The sequence below is a fragment of the Macaca mulatta genome, chromosome 11 (genome assembly GCF_049350105.2).
Source record: "Macaca mulatta isolate MMU2019108-1 chromosome 11, T2T-MMU8v2.0, whole genome shotgun sequence".
NCBI lineage: Eukaryota > Metazoa > Chordata > Mammalia > Primates > Cercopithecidae > Macaca > Macaca mulatta.
In genome coordinates this window covers 140,555,730-140,580,174 of record NC_133416.1, presented here as the reverse complement: position 1 = coordinate 140,580,174, position 24,445 = coordinate 140,555,730, and the positions used below count along the sequence as shown (strand labels likewise).

The 24,445-nt window shown below is 53.6% G+C and overlaps 1 protein-coding gene across 1 annotated transcript; it reads left to right on the top strand.

Moving 5' to 3' along the window:
• Window positions 1-1,108: 1,108 nt before the first annotated feature.
• ANHX (anomalous homeobox) lies at window positions 1,109-18,619 on the top strand. The gene is made up of 10 exons (XM_077955956.1): window positions 1,109-1,196; window positions 2,608-2,878; window positions 5,614-5,741; window positions 9,346-9,469; window positions 10,135-10,351; window positions 10,849-10,969; window positions 11,460-11,752; window positions 15,582-15,729; window positions 17,617-17,701; window positions 18,007-18,619. Exons 2-10 carry the CDS (start codon window positions 2,630-2,632, stop codon window positions 18,091-18,093), a joined length of 1,452 nt encoding a protein of 483 aa, XP_077812082.1. The 5' UTR covers window positions 1,109-1,196; window positions 2,608-2,629; the 3' UTR covers window positions 18,094-18,619.
• Window positions 18,620-24,445: the final 5,826 nt, after the last annotated feature.

The following is a 24,445-nucleotide window of genomic DNA, read 5'->3' as shown; positions in this document are numbered from 1 at the left end:
GGAACAAACACTGAAATGTTTATCCTGCGTGTCTTATGCATTTACTGACTTTCTTCCTTCCAGTTAGACCTTGACTACCTTTGAAAACCAACTCAAGGCCGGGCACAGTGGCGCGCACCTGTGGTTTGGGAGGCTGAGGCGGGAGGATCACTTGATCCCAAGAGGTTAAGGCTGAAGTGAGCTCTGATTGCACCGCCGTACTCCAGCCTGGGCCACACAGCGAGGCCGCGCCTCTAAACAAACAACTCAAGGTCTTTGGTCTTGCATTGCCGGGTACCTTCCGAACTTACTGTATAAAACATCAACCCCTCCCCCCCAAAAACAAACAAACAAAAAAAAACCACAAACCCACACACACAAAAAAACTATAAACTCCACAACGGCAGAGGCTGGACTGTGCCCGTGCCAGGACTTGGGGTGTTCAGTCATCTCCCAGCCACCTTTTGACCAGGTCTGCGAGGATCCCACCCCCGCCGCCGGATCGCCCAGTTGTGCCCGGAGCGCCGGGGGTCACGGAGGTCAGCCGTGGTCAGGCTGCTCTAGGCTTCCCCTGAGGGAACCGCCCGCAGGGCCCACCTGGGTGGAGCCCCCGCCAAGGCTGAGGTCGGAACTCCGCCTGGACCCGGGCGCGTCCCCTGGGGGTCTGTTCCAGCGGCGCCCTCCTCCCCCGCGCGGGGAAAGCGCTGCGCCCCGCTGAGCCGCGACCCCAGCTTGACTCGGCTGCGCCTGCGCCGGCGCCAGCACCAGGGCGGGCAGCGCAGGGTCACCCGTGGGTCACGACTCCCTCGGCTCCGCTGCAGGGCGGGGGTCACGGCGCCCTCCCCCACCCACCCCGCACCCCGCGATCCGCAGGCCTGCTCCTTCCAGCGCTCGAGAACGCAAAGCTCCAGGCCTTTCTGACCCCGCACTGCGCACCCCAGAAACCCCAGGTCCCCCGGGACGCCCGGGACTCCTCGGACCCGCAGATGCCACGTACACCAGATCTCCCACAGACCCCTCAGCTCCCCCGGCTTCCGCGGTTGTCCGGGAGGCTGAGGGGCTCGGGTCCCCGGGACGGCTTGTGGGCGGGGCCTCGCGGGGATTGGCCGCGGCCTGGATACTTTGTAGCACCCGCACCTTCTGCGCTGCCCCGCGCCTCCTCGCCAGCCCCGGGTGCGCGCCAAGCACGTGCGCCAGGGCTGAAGGGGTCCCGGAGGGTGAGGGGCGCTCGGGCAGGGGAGGGTCCGGGAGGGTGAGGGACGCGCGGGCAGAGGGGTCCTGGAGGGTGAGGGGCACGAGGGCAGGAGTCCCTGAGGGTAAGGGGGCCCCCGGAGGGTGAGGGGGGCGCGGGGGCCGGGGTGAGGCTGAGGGCGGAGCCTCCCGGGCTGGAGCCCCAGGCAGCAGTTTCGGCCTCAGGGAGCCGCGCGCCAGAAAGGTAGGGAGGCGGGGGCCATGGAGGGGGGGGTCCCGCCACAGTCAGGGAGCCACGCAGAGCCACCTCCCGCGACCCTTCCCCTCCAGCCGGAGCCGGGTGCCCCTCAGGGCACTGGGCGGACAGGCCAAGGTACCCCACGGGAACCTTTTTCCTTCCTGAAATGGCAGGAACCCCGCCCCTCCCAGAGCCGGTGGGGGTTGGCGTTGCAGGAAACCCAGGCCTGGGAGCCTCCTCTGCCCTCCTCCAAGGCCTCTGCAGCCTCTGTTCCCCCAAGGGACCCCGGCTCCAGGGCCTCCTGCCCACTGTGGCAGCTGGAAACGCAGAGCCCTGACTCGGGACCTGGGTGAGATGGCGCTAGAGCCCAGGAAGGGTGGAGTAGACGAGGTCGTGTCCCTTGGCGGGCACGGGAGATGATGCAGGCAGAAAGAACCCCTCGCCAGGGAGCGCACAGCCTAGCTGGTTCTTTGAGGCGTGAGGGTTTACAAACTTTTTGGAATAACAGTGTATTCCGCAGAAGTAAGATCGATTGGGAAAGGTTTTATGTTGGGAAAAGCAGTCACTGGCAGCTGCCTAAATGTCCTCAGGTGAGGCCCCGTTAGAACAAGTCAAGGTTCCTCCTGTGTGGATGCAGGACCAAGCGTGTGATTGCGAAGTGTGTCTTTGACACTGTTTGGATTAAGTATTGGCATAAGCAGTTTCTGCTGTTAAAACAAGTGCATGTATGTGGATTCAGATGGAAGGCCTTGGCATCTACTGGTGACCCCTGCACACAAGGTCCCTACCCTACTGAGCCCAGAGAAGGAGTGAGATGAAACATAATCATGACGTGTATGACAGCGTGGAGGAAAGGAAGGGCAAGCAGAGCTGAGAGGAACAGGGTGGGCTGTGGACCAGGGTGCCAGGTGGAAGGTTCAGAGAAGTGGAGGAGCTGTTGCAGACAGTACCCAGCCCAGTGCTTGGTGCACAGCCGTGTTTGTTAAGGACTAAAGTATTTTGGGGATTAGAAGGAAATTCTAGAGGATGTCTGCTATGGTGGTGCCCTCTCTCGGAATGTGTGAGGTCTTATTCCTACTCTACAAGTGTCCATGGCTCACGAGCCGTGGCATCACCTGCTTTGCAGAGTGGGTTGGGCGATTGATGGAAAGGACATGGTCAGTGTTGGCCATTCCTGTGACTGTTCTCTGTGTTGGCAGAGTGGCCACGACCCAGCACAGGATGCAGAGCTTCCTGACTCTGCTGAAGGAGCATGAGGACACCCACGCACCCCCAGCAGAGCTGGTAACCCTTGCAGGCAGACTGTGCCGAGATTTCCAGGATGACCTTGCCCAAGTGCAGCCTTTGGTCGCAGCCATTCTGGACAGCCCCCTCCGCCTGCACCTGCTGGACAATGCAGATGTGGCCCTGGCGTGTGCTCGTGTCCTGGACCAGCAGGAGCAGCAGCAGGCAGCTTGCCGGCTCCTAGAGGTAGGCCTGGGCTACAGGCGTGGGGTACAGAGAGAAGTAGCAACTTCTCCAGGCAGCCTCCACCCATGCCAGGCACTGCAGTAATACCCGGGAGTTAGTAGGAACCCGTTGGCTGGAGGTCCAACCCCAGGCCTTGGAAAAACGTGGGAGGCGGATTTTATATAAGCTTAGTCCACTCTCATGTTACTGAACTCTAACTAGTTTGGTAATCTGAGTTAAAACTACTCATTCGTCAAATCCCTATTGAGTGGTGATCTGTGACAGGCATGATGCCAACAAAGTGAGTGAATAAAATGCAGTCCTGCCTTTGGAGAGCCAACATCTTAGCAAGGCATTCAGACAGACCCCCTCTCATTCCCTGGCTGCATTGGAGAACTCTGAAAAACAAAAGTGTCTTTGTCACTCACCTGCTGGTACCTTCAACCTCAACGCATTAGGCATTGAACCTGACCTGTGCTGATCTGAAGCTATTTACAGTGTTTATTATTCCAACTAATGTGACCACTGAACGTTTTGTATGCTTGATGACAGGACACTGCCCCAGGTGGTGCTGAGTGGTGCATGTCATGTGCCGGATGCCTGTGTTACTTGCTGAAATCTGAAAAATTCTGAATTGCAGAAAACGTGTGGTCCAAAGGGTTTCCAAAAAGGAATTTGAATGCCTATTTTTCCTTTCTTTGACCCTGTAATACAGTTCATGCATAATTCATTGTGAGTTTACCTTCAAGATACTCAGTTCCTTCCAACCCCACCCCCCCCTCCACCAAGCTAGTGTGGTGTCCTCCTGCTCCTCCACCTGTTCACACAGCAGCCAGAGGGAGTTTTTACAATGCAGATGGTGTCATGGTGTGCCCCTGAGCAGTGGCTCCCAGAGCCGGGGCCTGAGCCTGCTGCCGTCCTCTCACCTCTGGCTCCTCCCAGCCTCCTCTGCAGTGGCCATACCAGTCTCCTTGCCATTCCAACTCCCGAGATATTTCCCTGTCCCAAGGCCTTTGCAGGTGTCTTTCCCTCTGTTAGAGGCTGGCGCCTGGCTCTCCGTGTGGCTGGTGCCTTCCTACCCTTCTGGTTTCTACTTTAAATGGCAGCCCATGGAGGTGGTGTCTCCCTCACGCTCCAGTATTGCCCCCTCATTATCCTTTTCTGTCCCTTCTTGTGTTTGTAACTAGAAGGTGGTTTGTCGGCTGGGCGCGGTGGCTCAAGCCTGTAATCCCAGCACTTTGGGAGGCTGAGACAGGTGGATCACGAGGTCAGGAGATCGAGACCATCCTGGCTAACACAGTGAAACCCCGTCTCTACTAAAAAATACAAAAAACTAGCTGGGCGAGGTGGTGGGCGCCTGTAGTCCCAGCTACTTGGGAGGCTGAGGGGAGGCGGAGCTTGCAGTGAGCTGAGATCCAGCCACTACACTCCAGCCTGGGCGACAGAGCGAGACTCCGTCTCAAAAAAAAAAAAAAAAAAAGAAGGTGGTTTGTCACTGTGCCTTCCATCTGCCTCCCTTACTGCACTGAAGGCCCACAAGGCAGGGCCGCCACAGCCTTTCTCACTGCAAGATTGGCTAACACACAGCATGACACCTAGAACCTAGCAGGGCTCAAGGTCTTTCAAATCTGTCAAAATAAATGAAGTAAACAAACGAGGGAGTGCAGAGTTAGAGTTGTAACAACTGCGGTGAAGGCAACCGCTGGCATCAGTGATGAAAACCCCCTGGAGAGGAATTAGAAGCTCAGTCAGGGTGACCCATGAGTATGTCTGAGGAGGTGACTTGTGGCTGAGACCTGGGAGGCATGAAGGGACCACCACGTCAAGAACGGGCAGCAACCCCAGCCTGTGCAGGGTGTTCCTGCCCAGTCCTGCCCCCAAGTCAGGGCAGGGGGAGGTTCCCATGCAGGTTCCCTGAAGGCTGCGTGCTGAGAGGAGATGGGGGCACAGAGCCATCGGCTCTGTGGGGTCACTGCTGAGCAAGACTGGGCCTCTCTGATGCCTCAGAGAGAAAGCTGAATGATTCTCAGCACCTCCCTTGCCAGGATGGTCCAGGCAACACTGTAGTTAAAGGCCAGTGTGGGGCCACAGGGATCACTCCTGTGGCAGATGATTGGAATTGAGGAAATTATGGGAGCCACACAGGAATCACGGGAGACCAGCACCAGGCATCTTCCATCATCAGCAAAGTCTGGTTACGTGGACGGGACCCCTTCATCCCCCTCACCTTAGAATGTGCCAAGTACCCGAGGGGTCAGTACTACTGCTGGGAGACAAAGGTCTTTCACATAAGACTTGAATCACACATCAGGCCCTCAGATCACACCACGTGGTTATAACCACTGCTCCACCTCTCCTTTGCTGTTGGCCAAAAGAGAATTATTGGACTTTCCCTTGCCACGTGTGCCTTACCTTTGAGGTACATCTGGGAGCTGTGCTCATCTTGTGTTTTGGGGAGGGTTGAAGGTTTAAAGGCAGACTGATGTGAGTGCATCTGCCCAAAGTCTGTGAGGTGACCTGGCAGGCCTAGGGTCATACCGCTGAGCCTGCTGAGAATGGAGCAGGGGCCGTCTGACTCACGCCTGCATTGCGTGGCCACACTGGCACTTTGCAAAATCAGTGGATTTGAACCCAGAACCCTGCTCTTCCCATCACTGCCTTCCCCAAGGCTGAGTCGGTTTGGGATGGCAGACGCAGGTCCCAGCAGTGTTCCAGGATGGGCAGGTGGCCAGGGCTCAGTACACTCTTCTTGGCAGGGGTGCCAGGTGCCAGGAGGCAGCCAGGAGCTGGTGCAGCTCTGGAACGACATCCACTACCATCTGGTCATGAGGAGGCTGGGCGTGGCTGCGCTCACCCCGGTGCAGAAGTTCCGCTGCAGGAAGAGGTAACCCAGAAGCCTTTACTTGTGCATATTTAATGGGGATCCCGAGGGATTAGACGGACCGTGCAAACCCCAGAGGGGCTGAAGCAAAGTAGAGGTGAGGAGGTGCGGACGGGAAGTGTCCAGCAGAGCAGTAATAGTCACAGTGTAGTCAGCATAACATGGCTTCAGTGTGGGTCACACCTGTGCTGGATGCTGGTCACTGAGCTGCACTCTCCACCAGCTGCTTCAGTCAGCTGCTGGCTGGAAATGGATGGCTGACCGCAGGGTGACTGAGGCTAAGGCCAGGAGGTGGGCATCCTGATCATCTCCGCCCAGCATCCACCCAGGGACTGGCCAGAAAGGGGGCCCTTGGGCCAGGAACAGTGGAGGTGGAAGGCAGGTGGGAGCGGCACAGCATGTGTCCCCAGGTCATCTAATCCCCACATCTGGGCTCTGGGTGGCCACTGAGGGGCTGCAAGGGCTTTCAAAGAAGTGAGAGTGAGAATGTTGCCAGTGTTAGCACGAGTTACACGCCAGGTGCTCAGAACAGTACCAGGCACATGATAGGCACTAAATAAGTGGTAGTCCTTGTCATCGCCGCCATTATCAGCACTAAATCTATGTTACTACTAGTAATTATTATTATCGCCATCATCACCACTTACGGATGAGGAAACGGAGGCACAGAAAGGGTAACCTGAGGTTCCACACAAGAGAGAGGTGCAAAGCCAGGACTCTAGCCCAGACACTGAGAAATTGGAGCCTTTAAAAAAAATTCAAACAGGGTCTTGCTCCATTGCCCAGACGAGCATGCAGTGGCACCGTCACAACTCACTGCAGCCTCAACTTCCCGGGCTCAAGCGATCCTCCCACCTCAGCCCCCCAAGTAGCTGTGACCACCATGACCGGCTAAGTTTTAATTTTTTGTAGAGACAGGGTCTTGCTGTGTTTCCCAGGCTGGTCTCAAACTCCTGGTAGCCTTTACTCTTCATCTCAGGTGCTCTCCACTGGTCAGGAAAGGGCTGTAGATCTTGCTGTGGACTCCTGACAGCCCAAGTCATGAAAGATTCCTGAGCCACAGGGCCTGGTCGGTAAGAACACTGGTCGCTGGAGGAAGAAGACCTGGGTACCTTTTTGGCCCAGAGAATGTTCTTGTGTGGTACCCATCAAACAGAGTGACACAGTAAGACAAGTCGTCAGAAGCCCTGCAGTAAATCAGCTGTGGGGTCTTCAGGGGATGTGACTGTAGCCCTCCGTGGGCATGCTGGCAGCCCTCCAGAGTGCAGTGGTGTCATCTTGTCATCTTGTCGACATGTTTGTTAAGTGTCCCCTGCCTGCTGGGTTCTGGGAGGTGCTGGGGATGAAGGCCAGGCTCTGCCTCCATGGAACTGACATTGGGATGTGGACAATGGCCGACAGACGAGGAAATAGAGTAGATCACATAATTCAGAGAGTGAGAAGTGCTATGCAGAGAATAGGTTCAGAAGAGGGCTGTGCGAGGTTGGCTGCTTTAGATGGGGTGGTCAGTGCAGGCTGGTCCTAGTCTTGGAGGAGAGTCTTGAGTGTGGTGACGTGCCAGCCACGTGCGCAGAAGTTTCCAGGAAGGGGCAGCACATTCAAAGACTTGGGGTCAGAGAAGCTTGGTGTTCAGGGCCAGATGGGAAATATTTCGGGGTGTATGTGTTCACAGCCCTTGAAACATGTGAAAACAATTCTTAGCCTGTGACTGTAGAAGCAGGTGGTGGAATGGATTCACCCACCCTGCCTTAGAGGCTGATGAGCAGCAGGAGGACATTGGGCCTGCAGCCATGGTAGCTGCTGGTTTGGGTTATGACCATGCTGATGGTCCCCGGGGGGTGTCAGGAAGGGATGGCATCTGAGTCACACCAGATGCAGATACAGGGATCTGGAGTAGATGCTGGAGTTTCTAAGAGGTTCCAGGCATGGCACAGGGCTGGGATAGTGGCTGGGGAAAGTGGACAGGGTTGTGTCAGGGTAGATTTTGGAGGTGGAGCTGGGGGGTTTGCTGGTGGGCTGAACACATTGAAGGAGGTAAAGAGAGGACTGAAGTAGACTCCAGGGCTCTTGGCCTGTGTGGGAACCACCAGGGGCATGAGGGTTCCTTCACTGAGGTGCACAGGGTCTGGGGAAAAGTTTGGAGAAGGGGGATGGAGTTCTTTTGGGATTCGTGATGTGTGAGACGCATTTTAGATGTCCAAGTAGGCACTGGGATGACACGTCTTCTATAGACAAGTAATATTGGTGCATATGTCATCTTTTTCTTATGAAATATTCAAATCAGCTCAGCACTAGAGAGGAGCATAACCAGCTGGAACACCCCCGGTGTCCAGCTCCAGCACTTCTCAGACATGTGTCCCTTTGTCATCTCTGTGAGTGACACTGATACCCTGGTAGGGCACAGAGAAAGGAGGGGTCCTCTATGCTCAGGGGACAGACCTCTGGGACTTTGCAGCCCAGAGGAGGATAAGGAAGATTTAGCTGAGACATGGCCAGTGAGAGGAAGAGGAAATCCAGAAGTACACAGAGTTCAGAAACCAGTGAGGCTGAGGAGGTGCCAGTTAAGAGGAGAGCTGAGAAATGAACTTTGGATTTTGTGAACTGGGCAAGTGCTTTTAGTGGTAAGGTGCAGGGATCTAGGCGTGTCACGGAGACAGGGAGACAGTGGCAGTGATCCAAGATCATTGTTTGAGAAGTTCAGCTGGGACGGGAGCAGAGTCATGGGGTAACCACTGGAGGTGAGAAATTTACAGAGCTTAGTAGCTCATGAGAATGACTTACTAGAAGAAATTCTGATGGTGGGAAGCAGGGAGTTAGTTCAGGGGAGCGTTCTTAGTGATGTGAGGGATGAGCAGGTGCCACGGCTGGAGCCCCCCCTCACCAGGGGCCCCACAGGCATTTGGGGAGTGCAGAAGGGCTGGCAGGTTTGGTGGGGGCACAGGTGATGCTTCTCTTCTGAGAACATGTTGGTGAAATGACAACCAGATCACCCAAGGACAGTGAGTCTTGGGAGGAGGTGTTGGGGGTGAGAGAAGAAGGGAGAAAGCTGACGTGGCCATGCAGGGTGGCAGGGGTGTGAGTGCTGCAAGCCTCAGAGGACTCATGCAAGAATGGGGCTGATACCTGGAAACCAGCGATGAACAGAAAGCACTGCATGGGAAAGCACACACAGGGTGGCAGCCAAGTCCTGAGGACAACAGTGTGTGTGTGTGTGTCCGGGAGGGCCATCCACGGGAGCTCCGTGGGCTGAGGACACCTGTGTGTGAGTACGTCCAGGAAGGCCGTGCACGAGGCCTCCATGGGTGAGGATGCCTGTGTGTATGTCCAGGAGGGCCATCCACGGGAGCTCCATGGGCCCAGGAGCACTGCAAGGGCCCACAGAGGGTGCTCCTCAGAGCCGCCTATAGATGTTCTGGAACAGTGTATGTCAGGGCTTGTACATGTCTGTGGGAGAGACTCTAGTTTTCACTCACTGGAGGCAGAGAGGCATCCCCCAGGAGGAGGCACAGGGAAGGAAGTGTCACCTTCTGCAAAGGGCCAGGCCTGGAGAAGGGAACAGATTTGGAGGGGTCCTGTCTGTTACCACCTCCTCACTGTCCTCACCCAGGAACCCTCCGCCCCCCTCCCTCTGCCCGGAGGGGCTGAAGAGCCGGAACTTCCCCAGAGAGGTGCGTGAGAAGCTGCACGATTTCGCTGTGAGGGTGAACACCAACCCCAGCAAGACTGAGAGGGTAAGAATAGAAGACACCAGGACCCAGGGGGTCCCCGCCTGGTGCCTCCCCCTCCCCCAAGGGGATACCCCCACCCCAGGCTCCTCAGTGGCCCCATCCCCCAGGGTGCTGTTGGCTTCAGCCGCTCCTCTGGACAGGGACCTTGTTGAGAGGCAGCCCCTGCAGACTGTCCTGTCTGCCACATGAAAGGTTTCATTTTCTCACATGGAGTCATAACATCGTGTCTGTGGCCCCACGGCTGCTCACTCAGCACCCACTGTGTGCCAGGCACCGGGACGATGGGTCGAGGCATCCACCGGCCGACATGCTCTCCACTGCACAGTGGGTTTGTGCCAGGCACAGGCAGTGTGGTTCCCTCCACTGGCTTGGGGTGGCCCCGGGCATGTTTTCTGGGTGGACCTAGCAAGGGCCCCACTCAGGGGGACGTGCACGTGTGGCTGTGCAGACAGCCTGACCTGGCCTCACTGCTCAGGGCATGGGGATCAGCCCAGGGAGGTGAGGCCTGCATGTTCTGCTCATGCTCGCTGCTCCCTGCTGTCCTTGGAGAGGTTAGGCTGGACTCTCAGCCCCTTTCTTGGTGTAAATGAGCTGTCAGAGCCACTTCTACACACCCCCTGTCCTCAGGGAATGGAAGCAGGGCTAGAAGTGTTGTTGTTTGGGGGCAGGAGAACTTGGCATTGGAGACAAGCTTGACCCCTGAGCAGGTGTACAACTGGTTTGCCAATTACCGGCGCCGCCAAAGAGCCCTTCCCCAGCACATGGAGCCAGCCCAGCAGGCCACAGCTGAAGACCCTGGTGCAAGGGAGAGGGGTCCTGACCTCCTGCAGCCCTCAGGCAACCCCCATGTTGACTCTGGGTTTGTGGACAGGCCTCAGTGGTCAGGTGAGTGGCTCGAGGGCCCCAGTCTCCTGGTAGTTGGGGAGCTGATTTCTGATGGGCCGGGCCTAGGTAGCCACGCTGGTTACAGGGGTAGCCCTCCCCCAATCAGTAGGTTCCAGGTGTCCCTCTGTGGGAGCAAGATCACAGGGTCTGAGGGTCTGAGGCTCAAGACTGGCACAGGCTGGGCTGTGGCTGCCCCTCTGCATTTCGAGGTGACTGTGTGGCCGGGCCAGGAGCTGGGCTGGGGAGGAGGGTATCATGTGGCCAGAGGAGGAGTTGGTGAGTCAGTTTGAGAAGTGAACCAAGCACCAGGATTTGGGGTGTCCTGGGTTGGCAATTAGGGATCGTTGGTTCACACCAAAGATAGGACAAGAAGCAAAAATATTGGGATGGCCCCATGGCAACAACCTTTTCCATCGGCAGGGCTGCTCATACCTGCTGGGAAGGAGGCTGGGAACCAGGGCCTCACTAAGCCTCCCCTCCCATCTCATTACTTTCAGAGGAACGTGAGGAAAAGGGGCCTCCACAGTCCCCACAGACCACCCAAGGACCATGGGAGCCACTGGCCTTAGCCACAGCCTTTCCTGCAGATGAGACAGTCTCAAAGCCAGTGGATGTCAGGTACTATCATCTCCACAGCCATGGAATCATCTCACTTATTCAGTTCCCTTTCCTCAAGTGGAGACTGGGGCATGGAGTAGGCATAGGGGTGACAGGACCCCCACACTGGGATCAGGTCAGACCCCAGGGAGAGGGAAGCCACCAGCAAGGAGCCCACGTCAGGGACTAGGGTGGGGGACAGCTTCTTCTGACCCCACATGTGCTCCTGCCGCCTGACTCATCTCCTGAGTTCATGTCTGTCTTGGATAATGTGGGGACAGACTTAGAAAGAAACACATGCAGGCCGGCCACCTAAAGACAAACCCAGCTGTCCCTGTGGTTTGTTTCTAGTACTTCGTCCGTTTTGATTTTCATTGAGTTAATACTAGCCAGTTGAGTTCCTACTGCACACCAGTGCTGTTTGAGCACCATTGTGCACCCTGTGCTCCCTCTTGCCCTGCCCTGAGGGAGGCTCTGCCCACCAAGAGACAGTGTTCTCCATGTCCCCCAGGTCTCTGCCAGGTGGCGAGATGTACCAGGAGGGGCCTGGCCATGATCCTGCCACCCTCCCCGTCTTCTGCCCTGGCCCTGGCCTCTGCCCTCTGGCTGCTGGCAATGACATGCTGGACCCCTCTCTGGCTGCCCCTGAATCTTGGCTGATGTCTCTTGCACTGGCGTCCTCCAAGGAAGTTTCCTTCCAGACTGGGCAGCTGGTCCACAGCCACGGGCTGGACTTCATGATGGGCCCTGCAGACACCGCTGTGGCTGTGTCCATTGCCACGCTTGGAGATCCCAGCCCTACAGGTGGGTCCACTGCAGACAGACCATGAGTTTCAGCACCAGACACTGTGACTACTCAGGTCCTGTTTGAGGGGATAGAAGTGTGGGTAGGGCCACATGGCTTGAACCCATGGTATTTCATTAGACCTGGAACCAATGTAGCCAGAACAAAGACTCTTCCCACAAACATCCCAGATTATTTCTCATCTATTTTAGTGTGTGTGTGTGTGTGGGTGGGTGGGTGTGTATGTGTGTATGCATATCACTGGAGAGGAAGAGTTAAGTTGAAAGGAAGGAGCTGCCATCCTCTGCTCTCCACTGCAGTCCACTTGATTTATCTGTTAACACCGGGTGCAGCAGAGGAGGCTGAGCTCCTTAGACTCCCCACTTGTCCACCCCCCTTACCTGTAGTAGAGATCCCATGATTTTAGTTTCTAAGTTACTGAAGCTGTAAAATCATTTAAAGAATATGTATTTAGATGTATATTTTGTCCAGAATCGTGTGATTTCTCACTTTGTAAGGAGGAAATTGGCTCTATGAAATTTCTTTTTTTTTTTTTCTGAGATGGAGTCTTAGTCTGTCGCCCAGGCTAGAGTACAGTGGCACAATCTTGGCTCACTGAAACCTCTGCCTCCTGGGTTCAAGCAATTCTCCTGCCTCAGCCTCCTGAGTAGGTGGAACTACAGGCACCTGCCACCACACCCGGCAAAATTTTTGTATTTTCAGTAGAGATGGGGTTTCACCATGTTAGCCAGACTGGTCTCAAACTCCTGACCTCAAGTGATCCACTCACCTCAGCCTCCCGAAATGCTGGGATTATAGGTGTGAGCCACTGTGCCCAGCCAAATTCACCTATATTTAATATTCTATGGGTATATACATCTTTTCTCTTCAGCTTTTTTTTCTTCTTGGAGCTTTTCCATGCCTTTCCTTTTTCTTTTTACATTGTCTGTTTTTATCACATTTTTAACATCTTCCAGCATTTGAAGCATCCCATCTAAAAACTCACTGTTGGGGGCCCTCCATTTTCCTTTTCCCATCCAAGTGGCAGCTCCCTAGGCCTGGAGTGAAGCCACTGTCCACAGTGCTCCCATGCTGTGTCCCTGGGTTTACTCCAGGGTGTCCTGAATTTCAGGTCTGGGTCTTTCTTTATTTGACTCCCTTGTTTCGTTTGCCAACGGTTTCAGTTAACTTTGCGAGAAAGAGTGCCTGCAAGATAAATTATCCGAGTCCTCATTTGTTAGAAAAATGTCTTTAGTCTGTTCTCAAGTTTGGTTAACAATTTTGCAAGGACGGAATTCTGAGTTGAAATACTTTTTACCCCTCATAATTTCTTGGAGCTTTTAGATTCTTTTTTTCTTTTCTTTTTTTCTTTTTTTTGGTCTTAAAGTTCTGAAATTTCACACTGAGGGTCCGAGGTGTGGGTCTTTTTACTTCATCTTGCTGTTAAGACTTTAATCTTAAAAAATAAGGTCTCCTGACTGGGCGCAGTGGCTCACGCCTGTAATCCCAGCACTTTGGGAGGCCGAGGCAGGCGGATCATGAGGTCAAGACATCGAGACCAACCTGGCCAATATGCTGAAACCCCATCTGTACTCAAAAATATAAAAAAATTAGCTGGGCATGGTGGCGTGCGCCTGTAGTCCCAGCTACATGGGAGGCTGAGGCAGGAAATCACTTGAACCCAGGAGGTGGAGGTTGCAGTGAGCCGAGATTGGACCGCTGCACTCCAGCCTGGGTGACAGAGTGAGGCTCTGTCTCAAAAAATAATAATAATAAGGTCTCCTGTAAGCTCTGGGCATTTTTTTCTAATATCCTTTGATAATATCTTTGATAGGTTCCTGCTTCCATGTTTTCAGCTCTCTCTTTAAAGCACAAGTGTTATTTGGATGTTGGAACTCTGGGACCAGTCTCCCAGAGAATTTACCTTTTATCTTGTATCTTTTTAATTGCATGTGTGTTTTGGGTATTTCTTAAATTCTGTTATCTGATTTTTTTTGTTTTAACAGTTGTATATCTTTTTTTTTTTTTTTTTTGAGACGGAGTTTCGATCTTGTTGCCCAGGCTGGAGTGCAATGGCGCGATCTCGGCTCACTGAAACGTCTGCCTCCCAGGTTCAAGCGATTCTTCTGCCTCAGCCTCCCAAGTACCTGGGATTACAGGCATGTGCCACCATGCTGGCTAATTCTGTATTTTTAGTTGAGATGGGGTTTCACCATGTTGGTCAGGCTGGTCTCGAACTCCTGACCTCCAGTGATCCACCTGTCTCAGCCTCCCAAAGTGTGGGATTACAGGCATGAGCCTCCGTGCCCGGCCAACAGTTGTATATCTTAAGAGAATTTCAATCCTTCTTTACAGATCTCTGAACTCTTCTTCCTTCATAGATTATGTTACTTTCTATGGATGCAATATCTTATACTTCTCTGAGGTTCCTAATAATAATTTTTTTTAATGTGCTTCATTGACTGAACGCAGGACTGTTGGGACTGTGGATTCTGGCCCTTCCTTGATGCAGGGCCAGAAAGAGGAAGGGATCTTAGGGCTCGCTGCTCTGGAGAGGACTTGTCAGTTTGATCATACTGACCTTGCCTTTTTTGCTGTCCTTTTTATTTAACTGTTGGAGACTCACATGTGCCTGTCTATACTTAACGAGGCTGGAGTGGGGACGGTCACTGGATGTGTTCACACTGGGACAAGAGGAGCTGGTCTTCAAACCTGGGGCCTGCACAAGTGAGGGGGGATGTTGTGTGGGAATCAGCGAAGTCCTTTGTTCTGTCTGTCGAAACCCCTGCCTTCAGGTTCCCTGCTGCTGCCTGGGCACCTGGATGTTCTCCCTCTCTTGAGCTCCTTGGGAATCTCAGCCCCTGCCCCACACCCCAGCTCCCTGCCAGACACCCCATCCCCATGGGCTGCACAAAGTGGACGTTGTGCTCATGGCTTTCCCTTTCTCTTGGAAAGAGAATGTGTAATCTATTGCTGTACTATGATGGATGGAAGCAGAATGTCCAAACTGGTGCTTGAACATTATTTCTTCTCTCCGGAGTGTCTGTCAGGTCTGCATGAAAGAAGGAATAGCAGAAAGCGGGCACATGGTCAGGAAGGTCCCTGTGACCTAAGAAGGCCCTGGGCAGCTGGGCGCCAGGATAGGTGGTCACCCTGCTGTACAGGAAGGAGGACCACATGAGCCCCACCCCGAGGCCTGTTGTTCTGTGTCTTTAGATCAGGGCTATCTTAATGCTTGTTTTACAGCCTAATAGACTCAGGGCAGGAAAAAATCCTGCCTTTTCAGGCCACAGCTCTCCTAAATGTCCACCCAGAATTGACCAAATCCACAGTAGCTTGCCTAAGAGCGGGTGATGTTCTGAGATACGCTCTGGAAAGTCACCGGGAGTGGAAACTAGTGACAGCTTATACCTCAGTGGCATCTTGGTAACCTTGGTAGGAGGTAACAGTGGAAACCACCAAGGGCTGGTGGCTGAGCACTCCGTGAACCAGCCACAAAAGGAGACTGAGGGCTCCTAGCACATTCTTCTGCAGCAGCAGGGCGGAGCAAGCTGCAGACTCTGACTCTGGCACTGAAGGCACATGAGGTCTGTGATGACAGCAGCGTTTAAAGTCAGCAGAATGCAACCGCATCTTGGTCTCTGGAAGCCTGGAAAGGCTGTTGAGATCGATGGTTGCGACAGTTCCTTCCTCAGAGAGGGAGACTGAGGCCCGGGGACCGTGAGTCTGGTTCACGTGGCCCGGGCTGGTGGGGCCGCAGGCTGCATCTGCTTTGAGGTCTTGGTTGCGTCACACGTGGGCTGTGCTCCTTTCTCCTACCAGTGTGCTGTGGAATCTCATTACATGCAGGGTTTGCTGGCCCCCCCAGTGGCTATCCCCAGAGCATGCAGTTGGAGGAGGGTCTGGGCACAAGCGGTGGACAGACAGAGCTACGGGTGGGCAGCCTCCTGGTGACACAGCCCCCACTGCAAGCTCCTGAATTCATCCTCACCCAGAGGTAAGCCCTGAAGAGCCACAGGCCTGGACAATACTTACCACGGGCCACAAGGTATGGTAATGCCCAATTTATAGACTCACCATCCCAGACTGTGCAGATAGGGCCCTTTCCTTTGGATTGCTGAAAACTGTAACAGTCCCCCCCAGCCTACATCTACGAAGAAAAGGGTAGTTTTTCTCTCAAAAGAGCACCCCAAAACATCAGAGCAGATGTGGGCATCCCATTTATTGGTCATAATCAGGGTTCACCCTTCCCCACAAATCACCCTGGACCCCAGCAGCCTCTTGCTAGGGTTTCCTTTTCCCTGAGCAAACACTGTCAGTTTTTGAGCAGAATCAAGATCCCGATTTTCTATTCCGAATTGTAGTTTTAAAGGGACTTGGGGGGTCTGGAACAGCCTCCCTGACACTTGCTGTTGATAGTGTTAGTGCTGTAGACTTCAGAACAGAAGATGACCAGGGCCTTCGGGGCCAGCACAGCAGGTGGGATCCTGCAGAGACAGGAGGGATGGAGGAGTGTGGCAGGGTGGCCTGGGGTCCTCTGGTGGGGAGGCGACCACCCCCACCACTCCTGTTCTAGCAGACGCCCCATCTTCTCTACAGGAGGGCCACCAGGAGCAGAGCAGGTCCCGAGGGTGTGGGGTCTCCCTCATCAGGGAGCTGAAACCAGGTTGACTCAAGGCTCGTGCTAGTGAGGGCAGAATTACAGGGGGACAGAGGAGAAAAGGGGGAACGGCCCCTAAATCACATGGTCTGCTTGCTGAAACAGCCAGATTGTGAGAAAATGTACACCACACAGATGGACTCACTTTTCCATTCATGGCTAAGAGCTGACACCAGGCAGAGTCTGCCATGGCCACGGTGTCCCGTGTCTTGCCTGACCTCTCCACGTGGCCATCTCAACCCCTCCTCTTGCTCCCCCAACTCCCATGCCTCCCCACTCCGATCTGAAGGCCATGCTTCAACCTGAGAACATCAGTTCCTTCGTTCAGAGTGGCTTCGTTGTGGTGTGATTGGCTGTACATGTGTAGATGGAGCACCTGAATTTTCTCAGTGTGACTTTCGCATCCACACGAGGCCACCACTGTGATGAAGGTCTTCAGTGTACCCTTCTGCCCTTCGCCTCTCCCTGGCCACCCAGGACCATGGATCTGCTTCTGTCACTAAGGATTAGCTGCATTTTATAGAATTTCACGTAAATATGGTATACTTTCGGGTCTTTGTTTTGGTCTGGTCTGGCTTCCTTCACTCTGCATGACAACTTTGAGAGTCACTGTGTTGTGGATGCATGAACAGTTCATTCCTCTCTGTGGAGCGACGTGCCACGGCATGGATGTGCTATAGCTTCTTCACCCTCATCCTATGGATGGGGATTTGGGGGCATCACAGATAAGGCTGCTGTGAACATCCTGTATGTGTATAGTCTGCACACCTGCTTTCATTTCTCATGGTGCATGCCCAGGAGAGCTGTGGCCATGTCACGTGCTAGGTATGCGTTGACCTTGCTGAGGAACCACTGACCCTGGCCCTGAGTGACTGTGCCGTGCATCCCTGCTCTCCCTCCTGCTGCCTGAAGTCTTGTCTCCACAGCCCAGGCCTGTTCCTCCTTTGAGGTCTCTGTTTCCTCCACATTTCTGCTCACTGGCTCTTCCATGAGCCTGCTCTGAGCCCTCTATGCAGTTGCCCCTATGACCCACCAGGTGACCCTGCTCTCCGTGTAACATTCCCCTCCTAACACCCTACATACATTACAACCCTGCAGGAAGAGAGTGTTCTGATAAGTCAAGTGTTAGAATGGCTCCTGTTGAGGAAGAAAGCACAGCTGGGTGGATTTTGTCACCCAGTGTCCCCTTGAGACAGGCCTATCCTTACACTGTCTCTTTTCCAGCCCTCTGGAGCTGGCCCCAGCCCCACCTGCCTTCCCTGGCCCTGTGTCTGCCATGGAGCTGAGCCAGGCCCTGCCCTCCAGCCAGGTGAGGCTTCCCTGTGAGCACCAAAGGATTCCCTCTTTACTCCTGGATCTGCAGCTCATGGTGCTGAGGAGGGTTCAGCTCGTGCCACTGGAGGGAATACACCAGGCAAAGATGAACAAGGGACAAGGATGATTTGTGGCTAGACATTACTGGACTGGGAGCTGGGGTGAGGGATGCTGTGGGGCAGCGTTCCCTCCTGAGCCCAGACTTGGGGGGGTCTTCCCAAGGTCAGGAGGTGCCCAGGTGGGAAGGCCGATCTTGAGCCTGGAAAGGAAGCCTCTGTTTAACATTGTGTTTTCTTCCAGGTGCAGTGTTCCAACAGCCAGGCCTCTGGTGATGCCTTCTGGGGAGCCAGGATGCTCCTTGAGTTTTCAGGGAGCAGCCTGGGCTGAACTATCCTCAGGAGCCAGGCGGCACCCCAGGAGGAGCAGGTGTGGATGGTCTGGCTGGTCAACACAAGGAGTTGCAGAGCTTTATCCTGAATACAAAATGAAGGTCCCTAGAGTTCCCCTGGGGGCTCTGCTGAAAAGCATTGATTCTTTCCCACTGCCATGTTTGAATAGTTTGGTTGGCAATTTCCTGTAGTTGAGAAATGTTCATGGGATCAGAAGTCAAAGGTGTCCCACTCAGGCAGCTCTGGATCAGTCAGGCTCCGGGGCACTTGTGGGCAGAGAAGGCCATTCTAGAGAGGGGAGTGTTCCGCTGCTGGCTGCCTTGCCATCTGCCCATGCACAAGGCCGGACTTCTCCACCAAGTTAACTGAGTGAGGTATGAGGAGTGTCCTGAGATTTCTGTGTGTAGGGACTTCGAGTACTGGGAGGCAGACCTGTCTGCGAATGGCCCAGGCTGGGTTTTCCCTTCAGGTTGTAATTCACTGTGTCTATGACACAAATGTCAATTAAAGTTTAATGTTTTGAACTCCCTTGTATTCACTTAACCATGTATCCTGGGCATCTGTCCATGCCAAAGTACAGAGATGAACATCAGCCTTTCCACCCGGGGCCAGCGTTTCATGATGTGGGTGTACATTAATCATGCAGCAGTGTCCGACAGATGGACATCTGGATGGTTTCTAGTGTCTGTTTTATATGCAGCATTTGGGTGGGCAACCCTGTCCTCTGCCCTTTGCCCTTCACCTGGTTATTATTAGGATAAATTCCTGGAAGCTGAATTTCTGGGTCGGTTATGGTAGCCCTAGGTGTGGACTGTGGGTTTTGGAGTGTCTGTGACTGACCTTGTGCTCACCTGACCACGTGCACATCTCAGGGGAGAGCCACAAGTGGTCTGGGCTGAGGTCAATAGCCCTTAACCCAGAGAATTCAGACTCTGGCCCTGCTCTCAGGAGCTCCCAGGCTGCTCTGTGAGAGACAGGAGCACAAATACCAACCTTCCTGTGGGGTCATGGGTGGAACAGGAGGAGGAGCCATGGCTGGGAGATCTGACGGTGGGGGTCGGGGGAACAGGAGAATCGACGGAGGTTGGAGAAGGGTATTGTGATAGGAAGGGAATGGGGTAGTGTGGCAAAGAGAACAGGAACTTTGGTATCTGGCGACCATTGCATTGCTCACCTGTGGCCCCATGCATCCCTGGCAATCCCCAGGCCTGGAGAAGCAGGAGGGCACTGGGACCAGCTTCCCAGCCATCCTGAGTTTGAAGAATGTGCTGCCAGCAGGGTGGTGTGGAGTGGAGGGCACAGCTGCTTGCCTACCTGTCGCAGGAGAACCGGCCCCCATGTTCCCCACAGGCCGGCTCCCCCAGACTCAGAGGGCAGAAGCGGCGGCAGTGACTACTGTGCCTTGGGCTGCTATGGGAGGCACCACCCTTTGGCCCTCCCAGGAAACACAGAGCCTGGGCCTAACCCAGCCCTGGGCTGGGGCCTTTCCTGCAACCAGCAGGGCCCAGAGACCCAGCAAAGAGGCACTGGGTGCTAGCTGGTCACAGCCAGAGGCCCAGGCTGCACAAGGATCTCCAGGGCATGTTGTTCCCTCCTGTCCTCAGCAGGTCTATCCTGAACGTTCTAGAGTCCTGACTCAGCTGTATCATGTCCATTCTAGAGAAAATGGACTAAAGTCTCTGGAGCCAGCCCTTGGCTAGGACTGGACCTCCTGAAAGGGGATCCCTAGCAGTGGCTGCAGGTCCTGCCAGGATGGAAGCTGGACGCTCCTCACCGTCTCTGTTCACCTGTGAGGAGGAGCTGCTACCCACAGGCCCTTCCTTCCCGTCTCCTTTCTGGCTTTATCCCTGGCCTCTGTGACAATGGCATGTGGCCCCACAGCCTGTTCTGCCCTCACTCCATTAAAGGACCAGCTTGAGTCCAGTGGACACAGGTGAGGCACCATAACCAAGTGGTGTGACCCCTTTCTGTGCCTTCCTGAGGCATCTGTCTAGAGAATGAAGAGACATAATGGCTGTTCCAGTGGATTGACGGCTGGGAGGAGGGGCCAAGAGAGGTATGAGGGGTGGGGTTTGACCAGCCCTGGGCTTTCTGGACTCCAGGGACAGCAAGGTGGGGGCTCAGGGCAGCTCCAGTGACAGCAAGGTAGAGGCTCAGGTGCAGCCCCAGGGACAGCAAGGTAGAGGCTCAGGACAGTCCCAGGGACAGCGGGGTGGAGGCTCAGGACAGCCCCAGGGACAGTGGGGTGGAAGCTAAAACAGCTCCAGGAGACTGAGAACTGATACCAGGACTTCCAGACAGAGTGGAAATGACCACCCAATAGCAGTGGTGGCCCATGAAGAGCCCTACTTCCCTGACTCGCCCTCTCGGGTGGGCTTAGGAGGCAGCTGTGGTCTGGAGAGAGTGGTGGATGGAGCATGCCTGTGTTCCTTTCCTAGGGCTGCTGTAACAAAGCACCACAAACTGAGAGGCTTAGAGCAATGGAGATTTGTCGTCTCCGAGTTGGGAAATCCAGGAGACCGAGTCACGCTCTCTCTGAAGAGTGGGAAGGATCGCCCCCAGGCCTCTCCCCAGTTCTGCTTGTTTCTTGGCTTGTGACATCGAAGCTTCAGTCTTACAAGCCTTCCTCCTTGTATGCATGTCTGTGTCCAAATTCCCCCTTTTTTATAAGGACACAATCATAGTGGATTAAGGCTGGTTGTAATTACTTCATCTCACATTTATCATCTGCAAAGACCCTATTTCCATGTAAGGCCACATTCACAGCTACTGGGGGTCAGTACTTGAACATATGAATTTGGGGGATATAATTCAATCCCAGCAGTGTGTCTGTCTCTGCCGGTGATCTCCACATCCCTGCTGGTGCCAGGTAACCATGGCCCCTCCCAGGGTGCCCCATCCTTGTACCTGGTGCTCCAGGCAGTTCACCGGAGGGCCTAACTGCTGGATTTGGGGCTGGCATTGGGATCCCTTGCCCAGTAAAGGCTGGACTCAGACTGTTCTGGGGCTGAGGTGCTGGTGTTTTGAAGGCAGGAAAAACCAGAGGCTGGTCCTTCTCTGGATGCTGAGCCACAGCAGGGGACCTCTCCTGGGGGCTCCCATGCCTCCTGTGGCGTAGGCAGAAAGTATTTACAGTCCCAGGCCCCCAAAGGCAAAAGCCCCTTCTGACTCAGATGGCATCCCTCCCACTCTGCTTGCCTGCAGAGCCCCTGAGGTTTTCTAGGGGACCTCAGTGGAGCTGAAACATCAGGGTTGAGGCAGGCCCTAGAGTTGATCTTTAGCATACAGAGAGTGGAAGGGGTGTGGATGGCAGCGAGGTGCAGGTGGTATCAGTTCTAACTAAATATTACAATACTAGCATGATTCCACTTCCTGGAGCTGACCTCTGGGGAGCCCCAGGCTGGTGTATTTATGATAGGGTCTGTGTGGCTCATGAGGCTTCACGCGGAGCCTGAGCCATCTCATGACCAGACAAGCGCCCCCACAGCTGGGTTACCTCTCCTGTGTGGCCTGGACACAGGTTCATACGACTCACAAATTTGAGTGGCACCTGGAGACTGGGTTCTGGGCTGGAACCTGAATGTGAAGCCACTTGGAGGCTGTGTGATTGCAGGTGAATCATTCAGTCACCTGAGCCTGGCCCTCCCCTCTGCAAAAGGAACTAGCCATACCTAGCAGATTGCCGTGAGTCACCTGAGCAAGACACCTGCATGGTGGTGGTCAGAAAACACTGATTTCTCCTTGTTGAAACGGGACAACCCTGGGAGATCATGTGCTGAGGTATGAATTACAGCAAAGCAAGTTTCAGAAGACCCCGTGTGCCCTAAGGAGGCATTGCTGATCACTCGGTGTCTGTGACGGCATCAGAGAGAAGGTGACCTGGACCTGGAATGACGAAACAGCCACAGGTTTAGGAGCTGGCAGATGGTGTGGCTGGAGCACATGTCTGAAATGTGGTTGGCCAGGCCCAGGCAGCACTGGGCTGTGGAGGGGCTTAAACGCGAGGCTAAGAGGGCTCACCCTGGTGAGGGAATGCTGCGGACTAGATTTTTTTATTGAGGTAAAATTTACACATAAAATTAACTTTTAAAAATGTACACTTCTGTGACATTTAGTTCATGTACAACATTGTGCAGCCACCACCTCTTCGTTCCAAGATAGCTTTATCACTCCAAAGGAAATCCTCTCTCCATTAAGCAGCTGTCACACATTCCATCCTCCCTCCGACCCGACAGCCTGTTGTCTCTGGATTTACCCATTATGGGTATTTCATGTTAAGTGGTATCATACATTATGTGACCTTTTTGTGTCCAGCTTCTTTCTACACATTGTTTTTATCTTTGTAGAGATGGAGTCTTGCTCTGCTGCCCAGACTGGACTTGAACTCTCAGGCTCAAGCGACCTCCCACCTCAACCTCCCAAGTAGCTGGGATTAAGGTGTGTGGCCCTGTGCTGGGTTCTCAGCACAATGTTTTTCCTCCATATTGTAGCAAGGGTCAGCCACAGCAGCTTTGCCATTTTACAGCGGTGTTCACGTTTCTCCACTTCTTTGTCAGCACTTGTTTCTGGTTTGCTTTTAAAATAATAGCCATTCTGATGGGTATGGAATGTTATCTCATTATATTTTTTATTTATATTTCCATGATGGCTAGTTATGTTGAGCATTGTTTCATATGCTATTTGTGTATCTTATTTACAGAAAAGTCTCTTCATTTTGATCTTGGGCTTTTTGTTGTTGGGTTGTAAGGGTTCTTTATATATTCCAGATACTAGACCCTCATCAGGTATATTATTTTACAGTGTCTTTTCTCCCATATTCACTTTTTTTTTTTTTTTTTTTTGAGACAGAGTCTCGCTCTGTCGCCCAGGCTGGAGTGCAGTGGTGAGATCTGGGCTCACTGCAAGCTCCGCCTCCCAGGTTCACACCATTCTCCTACCTCAGCCTCACGAGTAGCTGGGACTACAGGTGCCCGCCACCATGCCTGGTTAATTTTTTGTATTTTTTAGTAGAGATGGGGTTTCACCATGTTAGCCAGGATGGTCTCAATCTCCTGACCTCGTGATCTGCCCGCCTTGGCCTCCCAAAGTGCTGGGATTACAGGCGTGAGCCACCGCACCTGGCCTTTTTTTTTTTTTTTTTGAGACGGAATCTTGCTTTCTTGCTCTGTCACCTGGGCTGCAGTGCAGTGGCATGATCTTGGCTGACTGCAGCCTCCACTTGCAGCTTCAAGTGATCTTCCTGCCTCAGCTTCTGGAGTACCTGGGATTACAGGTACATGCCACCACACTCAGCTAATTTTTTTTTTTTTAGTAGAGATGGGGTTTTGCCAAGTCGTCCAGGCTGGTCTTGCACTCCTGACCTCAAGTGATCCTCCCACCTTGGCCTCCCAAAGTGCTGGGATTACAGGCATGAGCCACCGCACCCAGCCTCTTTTCACTTTCTTGATAGTGTCCATTGATGTCAAAAGATTTCAATTTTGATGAAGTCCAATTTATCTTTTTTTTTTTTTTTTTTTTTTTTTGAGACGGAGTCTCGCTTTGTGGTCCAGGCTGGAGTGCAGTGGCGGGATCTCAGCTCACTGCAAGCTCCGCCTCCCGGGTTTACGCCATTCTCCTGCCTCAGCCTCCCGAGTAGCTGGGACTACAGGCACCCGCCACCTCGCCCGGCTAGTTTTTTTTGTATTTTTTAGTAGAGACGGGGTTTCACCGTGTTAGCCAGGATGGTCTCGATCTCCTGACTTCGTGATCCGCCCGTCTCGGCCTCCCAAAGTGCTGGGATTACAGGCTTGAGCCACCGCACCCGGCCCAATTTATCTATTTTTAATTTTGTTTCCCATGCTTCTAGTGTCACATCCAAGAAATCATTGCCAAATCCAATGCCAACAAGTAGATGAAAAGATTTTCAACATCACTAGCCGTTAGGAACATGAAAATCAAAACCACAGTGAGATACCATTTCATACCCATTAGAGTGTATATTATATAAAATATGTAGGCCAGGTGCAGTGGTTCAAGCCTGTAATCCCAGCACTTTGGGAGGTCAAGGTGAGTGGATCACTTGAGGACAGGAGTTTGAGACTAGCCTGGCCTGGCCAAGATGGTGAAACCCCGTCTCAACTAAAAATACGAAAAAAATAGCCGAACATGGTGGCACATGCCTATAATCCCAGCTACTCAGGAGGCTGAGGAAGGAGAATCACTTGAACCTAGGAGGCGGAGCTTGCAGTGAGCTGAGATGGTGCCACTGCACTCCAGCCTGGGTGACAGAGTGAAACTCCATTTCAAAAAACAACAAATAACTATCTGGGTATAGTGGCATGCACCTGTAGTTCCAGCTACCCAGAAAGCTG